Source organism: Cutaneotrichosporon cavernicola, assembly GCF_030864355.1.
Source record: "Cutaneotrichosporon cavernicola HIS019 DNA, chromosome: 2".
Taxonomy (NCBI): domain Eukaryota; kingdom Fungi; phylum Basidiomycota; class Tremellomycetes; order Trichosporonales; family Trichosporonaceae; genus Cutaneotrichosporon; species Cutaneotrichosporon cavernicola.
The window spans coordinates 652,302-669,186 of record NC_083394.1 but is presented as its reverse complement, the minus strand read 5'-3'; the positions used below and the strand labels follow the sequence as shown (position 1 = coordinate 669,186).

General features: G+C 58.8%; 8 protein-coding genes across 8 annotated transcripts; 4 read left to right on the top strand and 4 right to left on the bottom strand.

Moving 5' to 3' along the window:
- Window positions 1–144: 144 nt before the first annotated feature.
- CcaverHIS019_0202690 (uncharacterized protein) lies at window positions 145–607 on the bottom strand (the record flags this gene model as incomplete). The annotated part of the gene is made up of 2 exons (XM_060597262.1): window positions 145–502; window positions 552–607. The coding sequence occupies 2 exons, from the start codon at window positions 605–607 to the stop codon at window positions 145–147; spliced, it is 414 nt and encodes a 137-aa protein (XP_060454173.1).
- A 753-nt stretch (window positions 608–1,360) lies between these two features.
- OCT1 (uncharacterized protein) lies at window positions 1,361–3,824 on the bottom strand (the record flags this gene model as incomplete). The annotated part of the gene is made up of 2 exons (XM_060597261.1): window positions 1,361–1,986; window positions 2,042–3,824. 2 exons carry the CDS (start codon window positions 3,822–3,824, stop codon window positions 1,361–1,363), a joined length of 2,409 nt encoding a protein of 802 aa, XP_060454172.1.
- Window positions 3,825–4,392: 568 nt separating this feature from the next.
- RPB10 (uncharacterized protein) lies at window positions 4,393–5,045 on the top strand (the record flags this gene model as incomplete). Its single annotated transcript, XM_060597260.1, has 4 exons — window positions 4,393–4,395; window positions 4,674–4,765; window positions 4,883–4,977; window positions 5,017–5,045. The coding sequence occupies 4 exons, from the start codon at window positions 4,393–4,395 to the stop codon at window positions 5,043–5,045; spliced, it is 219 nt and encodes a 72-aa protein (XP_060454171.1).
- Window positions 5,046–5,077: 32 nt separating this feature from the next.
- CcaverHIS019_0202660 (uncharacterized protein) lies at window positions 5,078–6,569 on the bottom strand (the record flags this gene model as incomplete). Its single annotated transcript, XM_060597259.1, has 5 exons — window positions 5,078–5,773; window positions 5,807–6,082; window positions 6,194–6,298; window positions 6,339–6,410; window positions 6,534–6,569. The coding sequence occupies 5 exons, from the start codon at window positions 6,567–6,569 to the stop codon at window positions 5,078–5,080; spliced, it is 1,185 nt and encodes a 394-aa protein (XP_060454170.1).
- Window positions 6,570–6,706: 137 nt separating this feature from the next.
- On the top strand, window positions 6,707–7,410 carry RPO26 (uncharacterized protein; the record flags this gene model as incomplete). Its single annotated transcript, XM_060597258.1, has 4 exons — window positions 6,707–6,780; window positions 6,933–6,990; window positions 7,026–7,159; window positions 7,248–7,410. 4 exons carry the CDS (start codon window positions 6,707–6,709, stop codon window positions 7,408–7,410), a joined length of 429 nt encoding a protein of 142 aa, XP_060454169.1.
- A 144-nt stretch (window positions 7,411–7,554) lies between these two features.
- On the bottom strand, window positions 7,555–9,985 carry CcaverHIS019_0202640 (uncharacterized protein; the record flags this gene model as incomplete). Its single annotated transcript, XM_060597257.1, has 2 exons — window positions 7,555–8,363; window positions 8,398–9,985. 2 exons carry the CDS (start codon window positions 9,983–9,985, stop codon window positions 7,555–7,557), a joined length of 2,397 nt encoding a protein of 798 aa, XP_060454168.1.
- Window positions 9,986–11,897: 1,912 nt separating this feature from the next.
- On the top strand, window positions 11,898–12,616 carry CcaverHIS019_0202630 (uncharacterized protein; the record flags this gene model as incomplete). Its single annotated transcript, XM_060597255.1, has 3 exons — window positions 11,898–11,928; window positions 11,992–12,262; window positions 12,295–12,616. The coding sequence occupies 3 exons, from the start codon at window positions 11,898–11,900 to the stop codon at window positions 12,614–12,616; spliced, it is 624 nt and encodes a 207-aa protein (XP_060454167.1).
- Window positions 12,617–13,049: 433 nt separating this feature from the next.
- CcaverHIS019_0202620 (uncharacterized protein) lies at window positions 13,050–16,050 on the top strand (the record flags this gene model as incomplete). Its single annotated transcript, XM_060597254.1, has 7 exons — window positions 13,050–14,855; window positions 14,889–15,152; window positions 15,186–15,252; window positions 15,285–15,367; window positions 15,400–15,582; window positions 15,616–15,874; window positions 15,914–16,050. The coding sequence occupies 7 exons, from the start codon at window positions 13,050–13,052 to the stop codon at window positions 16,048–16,050; spliced, it is 2,799 nt and encodes a 932-aa protein (XP_060454166.1).
- Between the last annotated feature and the right edge of the window lie 835 nt (window positions 16,051–16,885).

The following is a 16,885-nucleotide window of genomic DNA, read 5'->3' as shown; positions in this document are numbered from 1 at the left end:
ACCGGCACCTCCGCACGGCAGAGGCACGTCGTCTGGGTGCCTCAGATTAGGCTCGAGCAGATGGCAGGCTAAGTGACAGGGTGAAACGTCTCATCTCTCTACACATCAAGCACACATTGTAATATACTATACAACAGTAGGGCCTTATACGAGCGCGGCGATGCCGAGGCCAGCGACTGCCAGAGCGGCGTTGATGCCAACGACCCCGGCGCCCGAATGAGGCGTGGCGCTGGCAGACGCCACAGCACTACCACCAGCGGCAGTGCCAGTGTCAGTACCAGTACCGCTAGCCATGACATCGCTCGCACCAGCGGTGTCTGCCGAAGCGACGGGGGCCACGATGGACGTTGCGGCGGGCTCGGCTGAGCCTGAGGCCGAGGCCGAGGCCGAGGCCGAGTGGGTCTCCGTCTTGGTGCTCGACTTGTGTGTCGATGAATGGGTTTCCTTGGACTTGGAGGATTCCGAGGAGGATCCCGAGGCGGGGGCGGACGAAGCGGACAGGCTGGTGTTAGATGGTAGATGGTAGATGGTAGATGGTAGATGGGACTCACTCGGAGCTCTGGGCGAGGACGCCGACGGCAAAGAGGGTGAGGAGGACGGCGCGCATGGTTGTCAAGGTGTCAAGCTGTCAAGTGTCAAGTGTCAAGTGTCAAGTGTCAAGTGTCAAGCTGTCAAGAGATGGGGAATACAGGCTTGGTGTTTAGTTTATATCTGAGAGGAGCTAGACTGATAGCGACTAGACGAGGCGATGCCAGTACTGCGGCGTAGTTGCAAGCAAACTAAATCGAGCGAGCGGTCTGGGCCCAGCATGATGAGCAGGATGTTTGGGAAGTATAAGAACTGGCTCCATGTTTGGTGAGTGTAAGAACTGCTGCGACAACTGAAACGTGTGAGACGCATGAGGTCATGCTGTACTGTTTTGTGCTGTCGATGTACTGTTTTGTGCTGTCGATGTACTGTTTTGTGCTGTCGATGTACTGTTTTGTGCTGTCGATGTACTGTTTTGTCGCTTCACTGACGAGAATACATCTCGTCTTTTTTATAGATGGTATCGCGCCTCGTTTATTTCGGGGTGGTCCAGACCAAAACTATATTCAGCAACATTCCTGTCCCGGATGTGTCAGAGGTATGCGGAAAGACACAATAGATGTGAACGCGACAAGGTCGACAGTCGGTCATTCAGCAAGTACCCACAGTACATGTCGATATCGGGACATGGCTGACCTGTGGAACAAACTGACATGGCTGGCGCTCCGACTGGACTTTGTCGCCACGGAACGTTGGAACCAAACAACCCACCTAGCGCCAAATCCCCAATCAAGCAGATCAGTGCATACATGTTGGTGGATGCATACAACATCTACTTGACATACCACCCGCCGACGAGCTGCATCGCGCGCTCGTCGCCGCGCGCAACAGCCTCGCCCTCCGCCCCGCCAACCACGTCGCCCACCATCTCCCATGGATCCCTGCCGCCGCCCCAGCACAGCAGGCGCTTCTTGAGCACCTCGCCCGCCTCGCGGCTCAGCGGGTCCGCCGCAAACAGCGTGCCGAATACCTTGCCCGCGATCGCACGGTCAAACAGGTACGAGTAGTACGTCGCGCCGTACCCATACAGGTGCCCGAACTGGGTCTGCCATGCCGTTCCCTCGACGGGCGGGATCACGCCGACGCGCTCCTGCAGCGCCGTGTAGACGGCCGTGCTGTCGACTGCCTCGCCGGGCGCGAGGGCGTGGTACTGGTGGTCGAGCATGGCCATGATGATCTGTCCGTGGGTCTCGAGCGCCGCGAGAGAGGACTGGAGCGCCATGTGGTTTTGGAAGAGGGCGGGTGGGAGAGGTCGCCCAGCCTCGTAGTGCTCCGCAAAGAGGGCGAGCACGCTGGGAGACTTGACAAAGTGCTCCATCAGGATTGAGGGGAACTCGACAAAGTCGGTCGCGCAGCGCGTCCCGCTCACATTGTGATATTCTGTCCGTCCGATCATCGCTGGGGTTAGCTATGCGTTTCGACACCTATTGGAAGCTAGCTAGCGTCAACTCACAGTGCATGGCGTGGCCCATCTCGTGGAAGAGCGTCTCGACTTCATGCCAGCCCAGCAGAGCGGGGCGGTTCGCATCGTTCCCAAAGTCGGTGCACAGCACAACAATCGGGAGCTGGTATCGCCCCGTCATGCCGCGCACAGCGTCGCCCTCCGTCTCGAGGCCCGGTCCCCATCGTGAGTCCCAACCCTCGGGCAGGCCGTCGCCACGCACGTCGTCGTCGTCCACCCGCCGAGAGCAGCGCACGGTGTAGTGCGCAGCGCTGGGCGGTTTGCCCTCGCGCGAGAACAGGTCACAGTAAATGACGCCGATGGTGCCTTGCTCCTCGTCCACGACGTCGAGCCGGCGCACGGAAGGGTGCCACGTCTCACCCGGACCTGGCGTCGCCGGTCGGAACGAGATACCGTACAACCTCGAAAAGAGGCGGGAGAGGCCGCGCATCACCGTCCCCACGGAGAAGTAGGGTGCGAGAGGCGCGAGACTAGCGGGAGCCTGGCTCTGCGCATACTTCTCGGAGAAGTAGTCCCTGTCCCAAGCGTAGAGATGCGGCAGCGGGCCAGACCTGTCCATTCCGGTAGCCTGCGCCTTGAGGCGCGCGAGGACGGCCACGTCGTCCGCTGCCTGGGTACGGTGGTGGTCGGCCAAGGACGTGAGGAAGCCCCAGACGTTGGACGGGGTCTTGGCCATCTTGTCCACGAGCGCGACCTCGGCCCACGAGTCCTTGCCGAGCACACCAGCCAGCTCGGCGCGCTGCGCGAGCATCTCCTCCAACACGCCCACGCGGTCGGGGTCGGCCCGCGCGTTGCCGACGTACGCGAGGTGCCGCGCCTCGCTCTGCGGTGCGTATCGCTGAATCACCTGAGCCTCCCAACTGCCCGGCATGACGAACACCACACCCTTGCTGCGAGGGAGTGTGTCGACAAAATGAGGCGGCAGGCCGCTCAGCAGTTGATCTGGGATCTCGACCGGCGGGGTAGAGACGGGTGGTGCGCTGGCGTTGGAGAGGAAGCTCCGTCCCAAACCCAGGAGCGAGTCGGAAAGCTCGACGAAACGCGCCCGACGCTCAGGAGGAAGGTCGATTCCGCTCTTCTCAAAGTCGCGCAGGAACGTGAGCGCGACCTGCCTCTCAGCATGGCTAAGGGGCGGGTTGTGTTCCGCCTCAAGAGTAGCGACGAGCGCCTCAAATAGCCCGCGGTGCGTATTCAGCTCGTTCATGTAACTGCAGAGACGGTCGTACGCACGGTCGGCCTCGGCGACCCACGCAGGTTCGGGGTGCGCATTGCGTACGAGCTCGCACATGTCGATCACGCCGCAGAGGAGGTCGCTCAGTCGGTCGAGGTTCTTGACGACCAACCTCAGTTCGGCGGGTCCGACGGTGGGTGCGCGCGCTATCCGCTCAACAATGGCGCGGACGTGTACCAGCGTGCGTTCCGTGAGTGGGCGTAGGGCTTTGGCGTGCGTCAAGGGCCCGTAAGTGAAGAGACCTTCTTGGCCGGAGAAGAGGCCGCCTGTGGGGGCCGAGTAGTCGTCGTCAAAGAGCTGTTTGAGCTCGTCGCCATCTTTGGCGGGGGTAGATACCGGAGATGCGAAAGCTGCAGCGGCAGCGTTCGATCTTGGGTTGGAGGGACGGAAAGGAGCGGCAAGGGAGGCGCGCGTGGACAGGACCGAGGTGGGGATGGAGGTGGGCCGCGAGGTGGAGGTGGTGAGACAACGAGCGAGGGAGGACGGCGCCGCTCGGTGTGGCCGGAGCGCGGCGCGTGTCACGCAAAGGGCCCTCGATGTCATTATCGAGGGAGGTTTTATGAGTAACAGAGGAGAGGAGAGAGAATGACGAAATGGTCAGTCAGCCCACTATTTTGGTCAACTTCTTGGATCCTCGGAACGAGATTTCGGCATCGGACCTCGCCGCACCTCCACCCAGCCAACTCGGACTCGGACTCGGACTCGGACTCGGACGCCCATAGTCCTATTGATATCCTCCTTATGGATATGGATATGACTATGGCTTACGGAAAGAGTTGATGCGCTGAGCCGAGTGGTACGCCAAGTGCATGGCACTCGAGGTGGAAAGGCTGAGCGTCGTAGCCAATCTCTGAGCCCTGCCCCGCCATCCCACATCAACATCAACATCAAGCCAAGGATCGCAGAGCCCCCTCAATCATGCTCGCCATCCCAAAGTCTCGGTCTCCCAATCTGAATGCGTGAGTCGTGTCGAGTTTGAGTGAGATTCTCGGTGGCTATTCGAGACAGTTGGGTGGCAACGGGATTAAATTTTGCCGACCAAGTGGCATCTCGAAATGTTGTCATCTCATCTCCAATTAATCCTCAACCACCATCCACTCCGACAACAACAATGGTGAGTCGCGGTCCGGGTCGCCCGCGTCGCCCGCATATACAGCGGCTGTGTTTTTCAGTAGCGGGAAATGTTGTCTGCGTTGGAGGCGGGCAGGGGGTGTTTACCTCGTTCTGGCGTTGACATGGGACGCGGCGCGGAACGTGTGAGAGGGAAGAGGAAGAGGATACTGTCATTCTTCCACTGGCACCATATGGTGCTCATCTCCATCTCTGGCCGCCCCGTCGTCCTGCTAACCCTGTCTTGCCCGCTGTTTTCTCGTTGATGTGAGCTCACACCAGATCATCCCAGTCCGCTGCTTCTCGTGCGGCAAAGTCGTCGGAAACCTGTGGGAGGCGTATCTCGAGCTACTCGCGGCGGGTGTTGATGAGGGGTGAGTGTGGTCGGAGCAGAGCGGGGGAGGGGACTTGGCCAAACATCTCAAGCGGCGCCAGTGTCCCTTGTCAAGTCCAGTGTCGCGTGGACAAGCCTCGGCAGTGACTGACGCCAGTGACGCGCTCGACAAGCTCCAGCTCAAGCGCTACTGTTGTCGCCGTATGGTGCTCACGCACGTCGACCTGATCGAGAAGCTTCTCCTCTACAACCGTGAGTCTAGCTTTCCATCCAGAGCAGAGCTAACGGCAGCCCTGGACCGCGAGACTGCCCGTAACTAGTCGCTCCTGTATTACATGTATCTTCTAGCCTGCTAATAGCGACGCAGTACGCCGTCGGCGCCTGCACACCATGCCCCGTCACCGACAGCCCACGCTTCGACGCCCACCGCCTCCCACCCGGCGTACTCTTCAGCAACCTCTACTTGGAGGGTATCCGAGATGGAGAGGCGGGCGGGGAGTCCGCTAGCTGTGCCAACAAGGAGGCAAGGCCCTTCAAAAGCGAGAGAGTAGACGCTCGCCTCGTTGCGGCGCACCATGGCGGCTGGTTCGGATAGGTTCGAGAGGTGGCGAAGGGTGATGACCCCGTCCGCGTGGCCACTCGCGACGAGCTTCAGCTCGGACGAGTACGTCGCACAGATAAGCTTAGATGTCGCCGGGGTTGTGAAGAGGGGTTGGTCCGATTCAGAATCAAGGGCGAATCCAGTAAGGGACCCGTCTGCCGTTGCCGCAATGACGACGACCTCGGCTCCAAGAGTTGTTTGTTCCCCCTCGATGACGACAAGAGCCTCAATCGGCTGCTTGAGCAGCCAAACACGCGCCTCCTTGCCCTCCCCGACATTCCAGAGGCGCACGCTCCCGTCCTTGCCCGCACTCAGAACCTGCCTCCCCATGCCGAGGATACGTGTCGCCGTAATGGCGCGGGAATGACCCCGTAGGATGCGGGGGTTGATTCCCGTCACAGACGAGAAGATGCGCAGCGACATATCAGAGGACGCAGTGAGGACGACCTGTTGTCAGCTTGCAAAGCAAAAGTAGCTCACCTCGCCAGACGGAAACCATTTGACATCCAGCACGTCGCCGACGTGACCCTTGAGATGGAGGGCTTCAGATGGCCTAGCAGGATCCAGGACGACAGCGTACCCGTCTGGTCCGCCCACGACCAGCTTCCCTGCCTTGGGGGAGTAGTCGAGCGCGTTGATGCTTAGTTCTGGTGAGACGGCGCTGGCCTTGGTGTAGGGAGGCACGATGGTTTGGCGTGGAAAGTGGACTGGGCGAGACGTCATCTTGAGTGCTGGGACAGTGACGCGAAAGTTGGCCTGGTGTCAGCGATGAGCCAGGTCAGCTTAAAAAGGTCCGAATGGCCTCGGCAGCCTAGAGCGTCTAGAGACCTTCCAGAGAGCTAGACACCATTATTAAGAGAGACCCACCTTGGACTCGCGCTCAACTTGGACCCCATCCCGGCACTCAATGTTGATCCCGCCATCGAGCGAAACCCGCATCTTGCCATGCACACTGGTCTCGCCGGCCTGATACTGTTGTCAGCTTGCTGGAAACTCCCACCAGCGGACGTACGGCAGAAACCCACACGTCTTCCTGTAGGACGATGCCCTGCTCGACGTCGTCGAAGACGGCAGGCGCGTCGTGCTGGGGTCAGCCGTGGTCACGTTGCTCCAGTCCTCTCTCCAGCCTACTCTTTCTTGTTCTCCTCTCACCTCATCCCCCTGCCCTCACCTCCTCCTCCCGCCCCCCCCTCATAGTAGTACCCACCTGAATATCGATGTAACTGAGACTCTTGACCTGCATCGTTGCTGTTGCAAAGATGACGCTGACGCAACCTCGCCAACTGGACTTGGCTGGTGGAGGTAAAGTGGGGTGCGTCAATAGGATCGTAGTGGTCAAGAACTTTGAATTGCAACTCGACACTCAACAACACATCCATCATGTCCGACGACGAGCGCATGGGCGACTTTGGCGGCGACTACGACTACGATGCCGAGGAACCAGAGCACATTGAGTGAGTCGGCGCGGCGGTTTGGCCTCCGGTTTAGTGCGGGTGTGGTTGGGTGTGGTTGGCTTGGTCTGCTTGGTGGATAGGTTGAGGATGCTTGGCCTGGCTTGGTGACACCCGGTACTTTATACTTGATACGCAGCAGAAGCTGACAGCAGGTACGATGGCGAGCTCGAGCATAATGAGGACGATGAGGGGGACGAGAATATCATTGTTGTGAGTTTGGAACTTTGATGACGGACTCACACCAGTCGGGCGACGTGCCAGACGACGTCAAGCAGCGTACGGGCAAGGCGGCGAGGGCGAACGAGGTCCGCATCACCACGCCGTACATGACCAAGTACGAGCGGGCGCGTGTGTTGGGGACGCGTGCACTGCAGATCTCGTGAGTCGAGTCGAGATGGCATAGCTGGAGAGGTCGAATCAGATGAGCAACTGGCAACAGCCCTTCTGTCTGCCGTGGCTTACCATAGAATGAACGCGCCTGTTCTCGTGCCGGTCGAGGGCGAGACGGACCCACTCGAGATTGCGCTCAAGGAGCTTGCGGCCAAGAAGATCCCACTCGTCATCCGCCGTTTCCTGCCCGACAACTCGTTCGAGGACTGGAAGGTCGAGGAGCTCATTGTCCAGGAGTAGAGCGCTGTGTGACTAGTATGCATTGTATCAATCTAGCAGTGTGTGCAAGAACCACGGCACGAACGTTCTTCGTGACCGTGTACTGTGCGGTGACGCACGAACTAAGGCTCCAAGAAACCGAACTATAACTACCTGCTCTATCGCCTAATCGGGCAGCTCGCGCACGACCAGCCGCTCGAACGCGCTCTCCTTCCACCCGTCCTGAGCCAGCCAGTCGAACAGCGCATCCTCGTGTAGCCCAAATACGCTCAACTTGCCGTCCAGCGACTCCTCGTATTGCTCGCCACGGAGACGCGCGCGCTCGCGTTCGCGCTCGGCGATGGCTGCCGTCGCAGCGTTCCGGCCCTCGAGAACCGACGCAATCTCGTCCTTGTCGGGGTAATACAGCCGTGGCTCTAGGAAGCCGAAGATGGCTAACGCCGAGCGGAAGATGTAGCCGTCGCCCTCGAGCACGATTTGGTCCCACAGGCGACAGGCCGCCTCGAATGGTACCTGCTCAACCAGCACCGAGCGGAAGTAGCTTTCGGGCAACTTCAAACCGAGGTTCTTGCAGTTGGCGTAGATGCGTGGGAACTTGTCGGCCTGCAGGTTCTCGAAGACGCGGTAGAACGCGTCAATCTCGTCACGCGTGTCGGTGTAGAACGCGTGTAGGCACGGCCTGGAAAGGAAGTTGCAGAGCGAGAGGAACGCCTGCGCGGGCGGCGAGACGAGCGCAAACATCGCCGCCAGCAGGGTGATGTACGGCGCGTAACCCCGACCTGAGTCGGATCGATATACGACCCATGCGCACACCAGATCCTTGAGCTCATCGCGTACAGGCGACCCGCGCTGGAAGACGTGCAGATGTGGCAGCGTGTCATCCAAGTCCACCTCGAGCTGCTCCAGTATGTCGGCGGGGAAGCGGCCGCTCTCAATCGCTCTTTGCGCGCGACGCAGGTACCCCTTGTACGCGTCTGATGTCAGCTGAACCATGCTTTTTGTGCTCACCCCGATGCATAGCGAGCGAGTTGCCGATGGCGAGGGCCCACGCCTTGCCGCGCAGATGCGACGGGATGCCCTCGAACCACAGCTGACGGTGCGACTGGCTCTCGCGGATCTTGTCTACGGAGAAGTCGCGCGCAAGCAGGCTCTCCCACCGGGGCGTGACAGCGAGGAGGTGGCGCTCGCGCTCGGCGCGTCGTGTCTGCTCCTGCTTGCGGCGCTCAGCGTCGTGCTCGCGCGCCTTGGCCATCATCTGCTCCCACTCGTGGAGATGTGTCTCATCTTCGGCTTTGGGTTTGGGCGGGAGGTGCTGCATGCGCGTGCGCGAGAGGAACTTGTCCATCGTGCTCACACCCTTGACACCGAGTGCGGCGGGCGGCGTGTTGCCCTTCTTGCCCGGCAGATCTGTGACCTGTGGGACAGGGCCGGAGCGCGGGGACGTCGGGATGGGGAAAGGGTGTGGGTGGGCTGGTGGCGCGTGTATCCGCGGCGTAGACGAGCCGCTCACTGGCGAAGGGACGTCCATCGAGCCGCGATGGGAGCCTGCGATCGAACCGAGACGCGAGCCCCCATGACTCCCGTTCACCGAGATCGTCACTGCGGTGGGTATGCTCGGCTTGCCGTCGACGACGTCCTTGAGCGTCGCAGTCTGTACTGATGGTGATGCAGGGGTAGCCGCGTCGAGCGACACGTTCTCGTACTGCCCGCTCGGGTCGCCATCTTCGTCTTCGTCCTCGTCCTCGTCCTCCTCAGCGTGCAAGTCCATGGAGCGGAAGCGAGGGGAAGCGAGGAAGTCTGGTGTTCGAGGACTCGCATGCACGGGTTTGGGGGACAGGGCGCGTTGCGACTGCGTCGGCGAGGCGATAGGTGAGCGCGCCGGAGAGGCCTCTGGTGACGGCTCCGTGATTTTGATTGGGGTGACGATCTGCTGTCTTCGTGACGAGAGCGATTCGACTGGAGATGGGGTCATTCTCGGCGAGGACGCCATGTGGGGCGCGAGGAAGCCTAATGCCGCCGGGCGATCTTTGGGTGGAGTTGGTGGCGGTGAGTCTTGCTCGCCGATATCGGTAACCGGGGAGCGGGGAAGGGGAGATGGGTCGGATGGGGAGTGAGGTGGTGGTGTTGGGGGCGTGTCGTCAGTAGCGATGTCGTCAGGGAATGCACTGTCGTCGTCGGCAGCGACCGGGGAACAGAGGGAAGGTGATGGGTCCGAGGAGGAGTGGGCAGGGGCCGCCGGCGGTAAGGATGAAGAGGCAGGTGGAAAGATGGGGTGATCAGATTGAGGTGGGGATGCGACGTCGTCGGCGTGGTTGGGCTCGATGGTAGGCGAGTCGAGTGTGACCTCTTGGAGTGCAGTAGACACTTCTACCTCTTCGTCTACCTCCGCCTCAGTGTCTAGGCCGTCTGTTGTGATGAGTTGTGGAAAAGAAGGAGAATGATCAGGAGATTGAGGAATCTCGAGCGGTGGAGGAGGGGGAGATTGACGCGACGCCTGGTGCTCATCCAGGGAACGGCGCGCGCCCAGATCTCCCCCTTGCCCGATTTCCATAGCCTCGGTTTCCATCAATGTTGACGGCTCGTCTCCGTCGCTCATGGCGGTTGTGATGTTGTGGAATACAAAGATTAAATAATGAGATCTGAGAGCACGAGAGAGCGTGGAGTGCTGAGGCGTCGCGACCGTGCCTGGGGCCTGGGACACGCTACCGCTGACAACATCAGCTCAGGCTCCCTCCAACGTTCTCCGAGCGGGATTCGAACACGCGAACATGTTGCCTTGGTGCCCTTCTGATCTGTGGGGTGGCGTGGCAGCAAGGCAGCCTCGGTTATTTTCTACTCTGAGAGACTCGTCCACATACTTATGATGCCATTGAACTATTGATCTCGACCCCTCCTACCAGCTGTCATGGCTGGGGATAACAAGGAACCTCCAAGGTTCCAATCCTGAACCATGATGCTACCACGTCGTCCACTCGCCTTTTGTGCCACTTTCCAACCACTTTTTCATCCAATAACATCTACACCGTTGGTGAAACGGTATCATGCGTCGTTGCCATCCACTCAGGAGCCTCCAGAGCTTCTGGATCGTCGACGCGGCAGGGGTTCGACTCCCTTACGGTGTAATTTTTCCGACCACGTCGCTAGTCTTTTGGCATGGAACTCGTCCTAATGGTCGTAGAGTGTAATGATCGGCAAGTGGGGGTAGCCGCTCCAACCTCGATATGGTTGGGATAGTAACAGGGGGTGTGGGAACAAGCGAGCGAGGTCGAGGCGAGTGTTCCAAAGCTCAGTTTTGGAACGAGCAAGCGCACGACCCAGTGTGTGCCCGCCAACTAATGAATGCCAGATTACAGATTAGGGTTCCGACATAAACACGCGAAATATTCTACAGGTGGGGATCCATGATGAGCTCATACAGCTCCTCTGCGACGTTCTAGCGTATCTCCCAGAACGTCGTGAACTTGACGGACTGGACGAGTACCCTAATGTCTTTGGCTCTTCACGGATCCCCACGCCCGAAAGATATATGTAGAGTTTGAGGGATGGGGCTCACAATGTCAGTCCCCGAGCATAGCGGCGATTGATCTTTGAGCGTCAATATGAGAGAGGGAGGGGAGATCAATCAAGAGGGGTGAGGTTTGCGACCTAAAGGATGCGAGTGGTAGAGGAGGGGCTGGTATCCAGGCTGTACCGCGCCATGATTTCGATGTCGGTATCAATCATCGGCTGACGGCTGACGGCTGACGGGCAAAGTTCCTCCGACATCTCGACTAACAAAGCGGGTCAGTGATTGAAATAAAAGAGTATCATCAAAGTGTCCAGCCGCTTGCGATCAAGGCAGATCTATCACCTCCCTCCGCGGTCCACAAAGGTATCCTTTAATATTCCGCAAAGCGTCTACCGAGCACATGGACCCCTACCAGATCGCGCTAGCCAATACGGAGGACACGCGTTGGGATCACAGCCTCATTGAGCATACTCTCGTTAATGGTGGAGCTTGACCCATGGCTGCCAACAGTGTAGGTACGGGTTCCACACTTGTAAAAACATCCTTCATCTTGGACCACACCCACACCTTTTAACAACTCCCATTGGCCTAAAGATGCATGACTTGCGGCAATCTCGGATCACCGTTGATCATGCACAGCATTTAATCTCAGCGGATCCGTGGATGACCGGCGCGAGTGGAAGGCTGGGCCCACTGACCATTAATCACTCCCCTATACACCTGTTGATTCTCTCTCCCACTGGGAACTGAGCATTGACGTCTAACACTGCCCCGAATGGAGCTGCCACTGCGGATGCGCTGGCAAAAATTCAACCCTGCGCCCGTCGTCGACGGCAACTGCAACAATATCTCCCTCACAACACATCGAGTTGAATTGGCAGAGGGTGTTTATTCTCTCCCATCCCACGTCCACCCATTAAGCTGTCAACCTCCTCTACATGTACTTCCACTCTTCATTCCCTTATCTTGCCCTCAAACCCTAACCAAACCCATCATCAGAATGCGTACCGCTCTCCTCGCTGCAAGTCTCTGTGAGTCTCCCTACCCTCCACCTACATCCCCCCGCCGATTCTTTTCCCCAGCGCCAACTCCAGTCCCCGTCGTCTACGCCCACGCCGACAGCACCTCGTCGGCTGGGGCCCCCTCAGTCGACTTCTTTCTCGCGGCAGATGGAAGCGGCATGGGCCCTGGGGCCGTCATCATTGGAGGCACTCACCGCACGCAGGCCATCGACGACGTCATCGTCCCGGGCCCGGTGGTTAACGTCCCGCACCCCAATCACATCCCCGTGGTCGTTGACCCCACGGCGGTTAACGACCCGTCCACCATTGTCGTCACCGTGGACCCTACCCCCTATGACACTAGGTGTGTTTTTCTCTCTACCGTTCTAATCACAGTATCACCATGGGCGATATGACGTGGGCCAGTTTTGCCACCGGGAAGACCACCAGCTACCCCAGCTACCCCAACAAGAAGACCACCAGGTCCCCCACCGCAACCTCTGTCCCTCCCCTCGCCGCCAGTGCCATGGCTCCATTTGCCACCGCGTCTTGGCCATTCGCCTCCCCCTTTCCGGGAATCAGTGACAGCAAGGTTCCCGCCTGGGGCTCCAGCTTCTCGGTCGGCCCTACCGCCGCCACTGCCGCCGGCCACATTCCCTGCTACAATGACGGAGCTATTGGCTTCGCTCTGCTCGGAGCTGCCCTCTTCGCCTTCTAAATACACCTCAAGATTTCCTTTCGCGGCACCCAGGCGATTTCTTCCACAATCTTCCCCTCTGATTGGCATAGCTTTTAATAGACGCTTCATTCTGTTTACTGTTATGTTAGTATGCTAGCCTCTCGTCGTCGTGATCCCTGTATGCATTGTCGCTGCTGTCGTGTCAGTGTCAGTTGTGGCGGATCAGATCAGCGAGGCCCACGGGTGGACGGAAGCATTTTTACTCTTGTCGCGGGTAAACCTCGGTTGAACACAATCACGCCTGGTTCCTCAATTCCGCACTAGATTCGATATGACTACCACCTTCTCATCTCCCCGCATTGTCATGGAATCCAACCAATTTGTGCACGTAAACCGGTCTCAGACGCGCTCAGTCGCATCCGCACCCACGGCCGCGACGGCTAGTGAAACCCCAGACCCCCCACCTTACTCCATGACCGACCCTCTACCAGCCCCTGGGCCCTCCAGTTCACAAGCCAAACGCAAGCGCTCGTCCGACAACGATCCATCCAATGGCCTCACTGGGAAGAAGAGCAAGGGCAAGGCGAAAGAGTCCGCCGGCGCCAAGCCTGGAGACCAGCTCGTTTTCCGTGAGCCGCATGACATCGAAACCCCGCCTTCCCTCACGATGGAAAATGCGACTGGCATCCTGTCCGAGTACGCTGGCTCCTTGCGCAACAACCTCGCAATTCACGGATTGGAATGGGATGTCAAGGAGCATGATGGCAAGTTTGAGCGGCAGGGGTTCAGCGCAACCATTACGCTCCCATTCAACTCCCCCGTCCGCACCGCACAAGGGGATCGCCAAAAGTCCAAGAAGCTTGCCAAGGCCGCCGCATCGATGGACGCCGTGCTCCAGCTCATGCGCTACGGGGAGATTGGTACCGACTTTTCGTTGCATCCCATGCACCCCGGCCACCGCAAGCGCAAGGAGACCAAGGCCACGGCCGTCACCGATACCGTACAGAAGATACGGCACTACCTCACTGGACCCAAGTGGTGGGCAAACACACCGTGCCTCGACGCGTCGAACGCGGCCAATTTATTTGGCAGCGTCATCAAGATTGAGATTGAGGGCTTCCCGGACAAGTCTGCCGAGTGCCGCCCCCTTCTGCTTGTCACTTCCCGCCCCCTCCCGTTCGATGGAGGCAGCTTTGACGTTTCGGGCAACAAGGTGCACTCATTTGCCCAGCTGTCTCCATCCTTCCCCCTGAAGATTCGGCCCAAGGACCTCGAGCGTGCGATTGCGTACTCAACGGTGCTATTCAAGGGCGTCTGTCATCGCACCATCGAGTTCCACGCCTCGTACGCTCGCTACGTGATCCTTCCTCTCAAGTGGGCGGCGATCGTCAACCCTGGCAGGCCTCTCACTCGCGATGACGTCTCGTGGGGCGAGGTTGTGGATAGTTGGGAAAGTCCGCTCCAGCCGCTGCGCTATCGCGAATATGGGGAGTTGAAGGCGCAGTGCCAAGGCCGCGTAATCTGTGGTAAGGCGAGTCGCTTGCGCTGGGTGGTACTTGGAGTGCGCGACGACTTGCGGCCCTCATCCATCCGCCATGGCAACATCCGCTATGACACCCTGAGCAAGGGTGAGCGCAAGTTGTATGGCTACGCGCCAAATGCTGTCGTGACGGACCCCACCCAGCCGCTGCTGGATGTCGAGGTGGAGATCGAGAACATCGTGACGGGCATCATCTCAAACCTCGAAGTCGAGTCTGTCCGCAGAGAACTCGTGCTCCCGGAACTTTTGAAGGTCCACTCTATTAGCGCCGGCACGTTCCGCACCGCGTCGCTTCTCCCCACCTTGATCCCCATGCTCGACACGCAGTTGCTGGGCATGGAGATGTCCGAGACCCTATTCGGCGGCCGCATCAAGTCTTGCTTTGCACGCGAAGCCATCACGACTTCGCAAGCTAGACCAGTCGCAAGTTTGCAGGACTACCAGCGCCTTGAGTTGTTAGGCGACAATGTGCTGAGGCTGGTTGTCGATTCCTTGCTTTACGTCCACATGGCCGAGCCAAGCCAGGACGGCAACCTCCCTGGCGAAGGTGCCCTGGTGGCCGCGGGCAACATTATCCAACAGAACACGACTCTCACGGCATGCGCGGAGAAGGCAAATATTGACTACTACATCCGTGGCGTGTACCGTTCCCCCGCAGAATGGTTGCCTCTCGGATGGAGTGCACCTGGTACGAACCCCATGCCGACGTCGGCGAAGCACCAGGACCTAGGCAAGAAGGTGAGTTTGTTGCGCGATCGATACTGATTCAAGGTGATGGCCGACGTCACAGAGGCTCTCGTCGGAGCCACGCTGCTCTCGGCCCAGGACGACGTTTTGCAGTTCTTGTCGAACCGGGACGGGCTGGAGCTCGTCCTCGCAACCATGCGCGATTTGAAGATTCCAGCTCCCCAGCTCAAGTGGGCCGACCTGCGCGGCTTGCGGCTTCCTGACAAGTTTCTGAGTGAGATGCCTTGCAAACCACTCACGGTCCTGGGCTACGCATTCAAGGAGCCAGCCAAGGGGCGCATCGCTCTTGTGAGTTCATGGATTATGGAGCTGACCAAGTAGAGCGCGACGAAGGAGCGCGTACACTTTGAACGATACGAGCACATTGGCGACTCGCTTGTTGGCTTGAGTAAGTGATACACCTTGCTCGTCTGACGGCAGTGTCGATGCTCCATCTCTGGAACGATTACCCGTTGGCATCGAACGCAGCTTTGACGAACGCCAAGCAGTCACGGGTTTCAAATGTATGTCGTGCAGGCTGCTGAGCTCATCTTAGGGCTCTCTCGCAGCTTTCCTTGTTTCGTCGGGCCTCGTCGACTTGCTCACGGACGACAGCTCTGTCACTGCCAGGCAGGCGGCCAAGGTGGCGGCTGGCTTGCGTGCAGCCCAGGCGAAGGTGAATGTGCTGGACGCCGTGGGACAGCGCTCCGCTTACTGGAATAGTGTACCGACCAAAAAGGTAGGTGCAGCTGCGATCCTGGGCTGATCCTAGAACATGGCGGACCATCTTGAGGCTCTGTTTGGTGCCATCCTCGACGACTCGGACTTTGACCCGCGTCCGGCAATGAAGGTGTACGACACCTACGTGGCTCCGTTCATGCGCCAGTACGCGATCCCGCCCACGGACAGCGGCACGCACCCGCACACGACCCTGCAAGAGATGCTGGGCAAGCGCAACTGTTACGGCTTGGTAAAAGAACTGGAGAATGTCTATGACGACAACCAGAAGGTCGTTAAGTGCATCATCACAGGTGCGTAGAGGCGCGAGGCGCGTGTAGTCTGACGAGCAGTCAAGATCCACGACCGGGTCGTAGGAGTTGCCGAGGGTCAGACGCGCCCTGTGGCTGAGAGACTTGCGTTCACTGCAGCTGTTGAGCATGTGAAGAGCAACCGTAACACCCATCTCTGCAACTGCAAGCGCAATTAGCCGGGGTGGGGTGTGCGGCATGCCAACGGGGCAGCGAGGATGTCTGTGCGAGCGCCGCCTTCGGGCGAGCGTGAACTGAGGCGTCGTCCTGTCTGTGGTGCCGAAATTCGCCTCTCGCAGTATTGCATCAGGCTCCTCGACGAGTCTGCCGGTTGTGTTATCTCTACATGGTAGGTGTCATGTATCGTAATGCTTAAGCTTTGGCCGAAGCTTCTTGTCATTCAGCGATTGCTACTTCTGCGCTTGTCGAACGCGACAGCCGTGATAATTGACGGGGGTCGTGAAGTAAGGATCCAAAAATATTGTGTTTGCGATGCTACTGTACATCTCGCTCAGCGATTTTGTTGATACAACGGTGTAATGGTACAACACGTCTTTTGGGGGCCCATGGATGAACCTGGAGGTATATTTTGCACGACTCATTTGTTTGGTTTGTTTATGTCGTGGCCGATCCAGTACCTCTAACTGGATCGACACTGACTAGGAGCTGCGACGATATGGAGGGTACACTACTGTGGGCGGGATTGAGCGGGGGTTTAGGTATCGCCGAGAAGTGGTGAGCTGTAGCAGCGAGAACAGCCTCGGTAGTTGTGTGAGGAGATGCGGCGTTAACGGCGGCTCTTGAATTGATGGCGAGGTCTAGTCCGCACATGACCTGCTTGTGTTGGATGAATGACCTCCACCTCGACCTCCACCCGGACCTCCACCTCATCACGTGACATCCAACCCAATTGATCCCGCCTCTCTTAATACCTTGAAGCTCTGATCCAAACTTCTTCTTCTTTGCCAAGCACCCCAAACCGCCATCGCAGCACACGAACGGCTTTGCCACCTT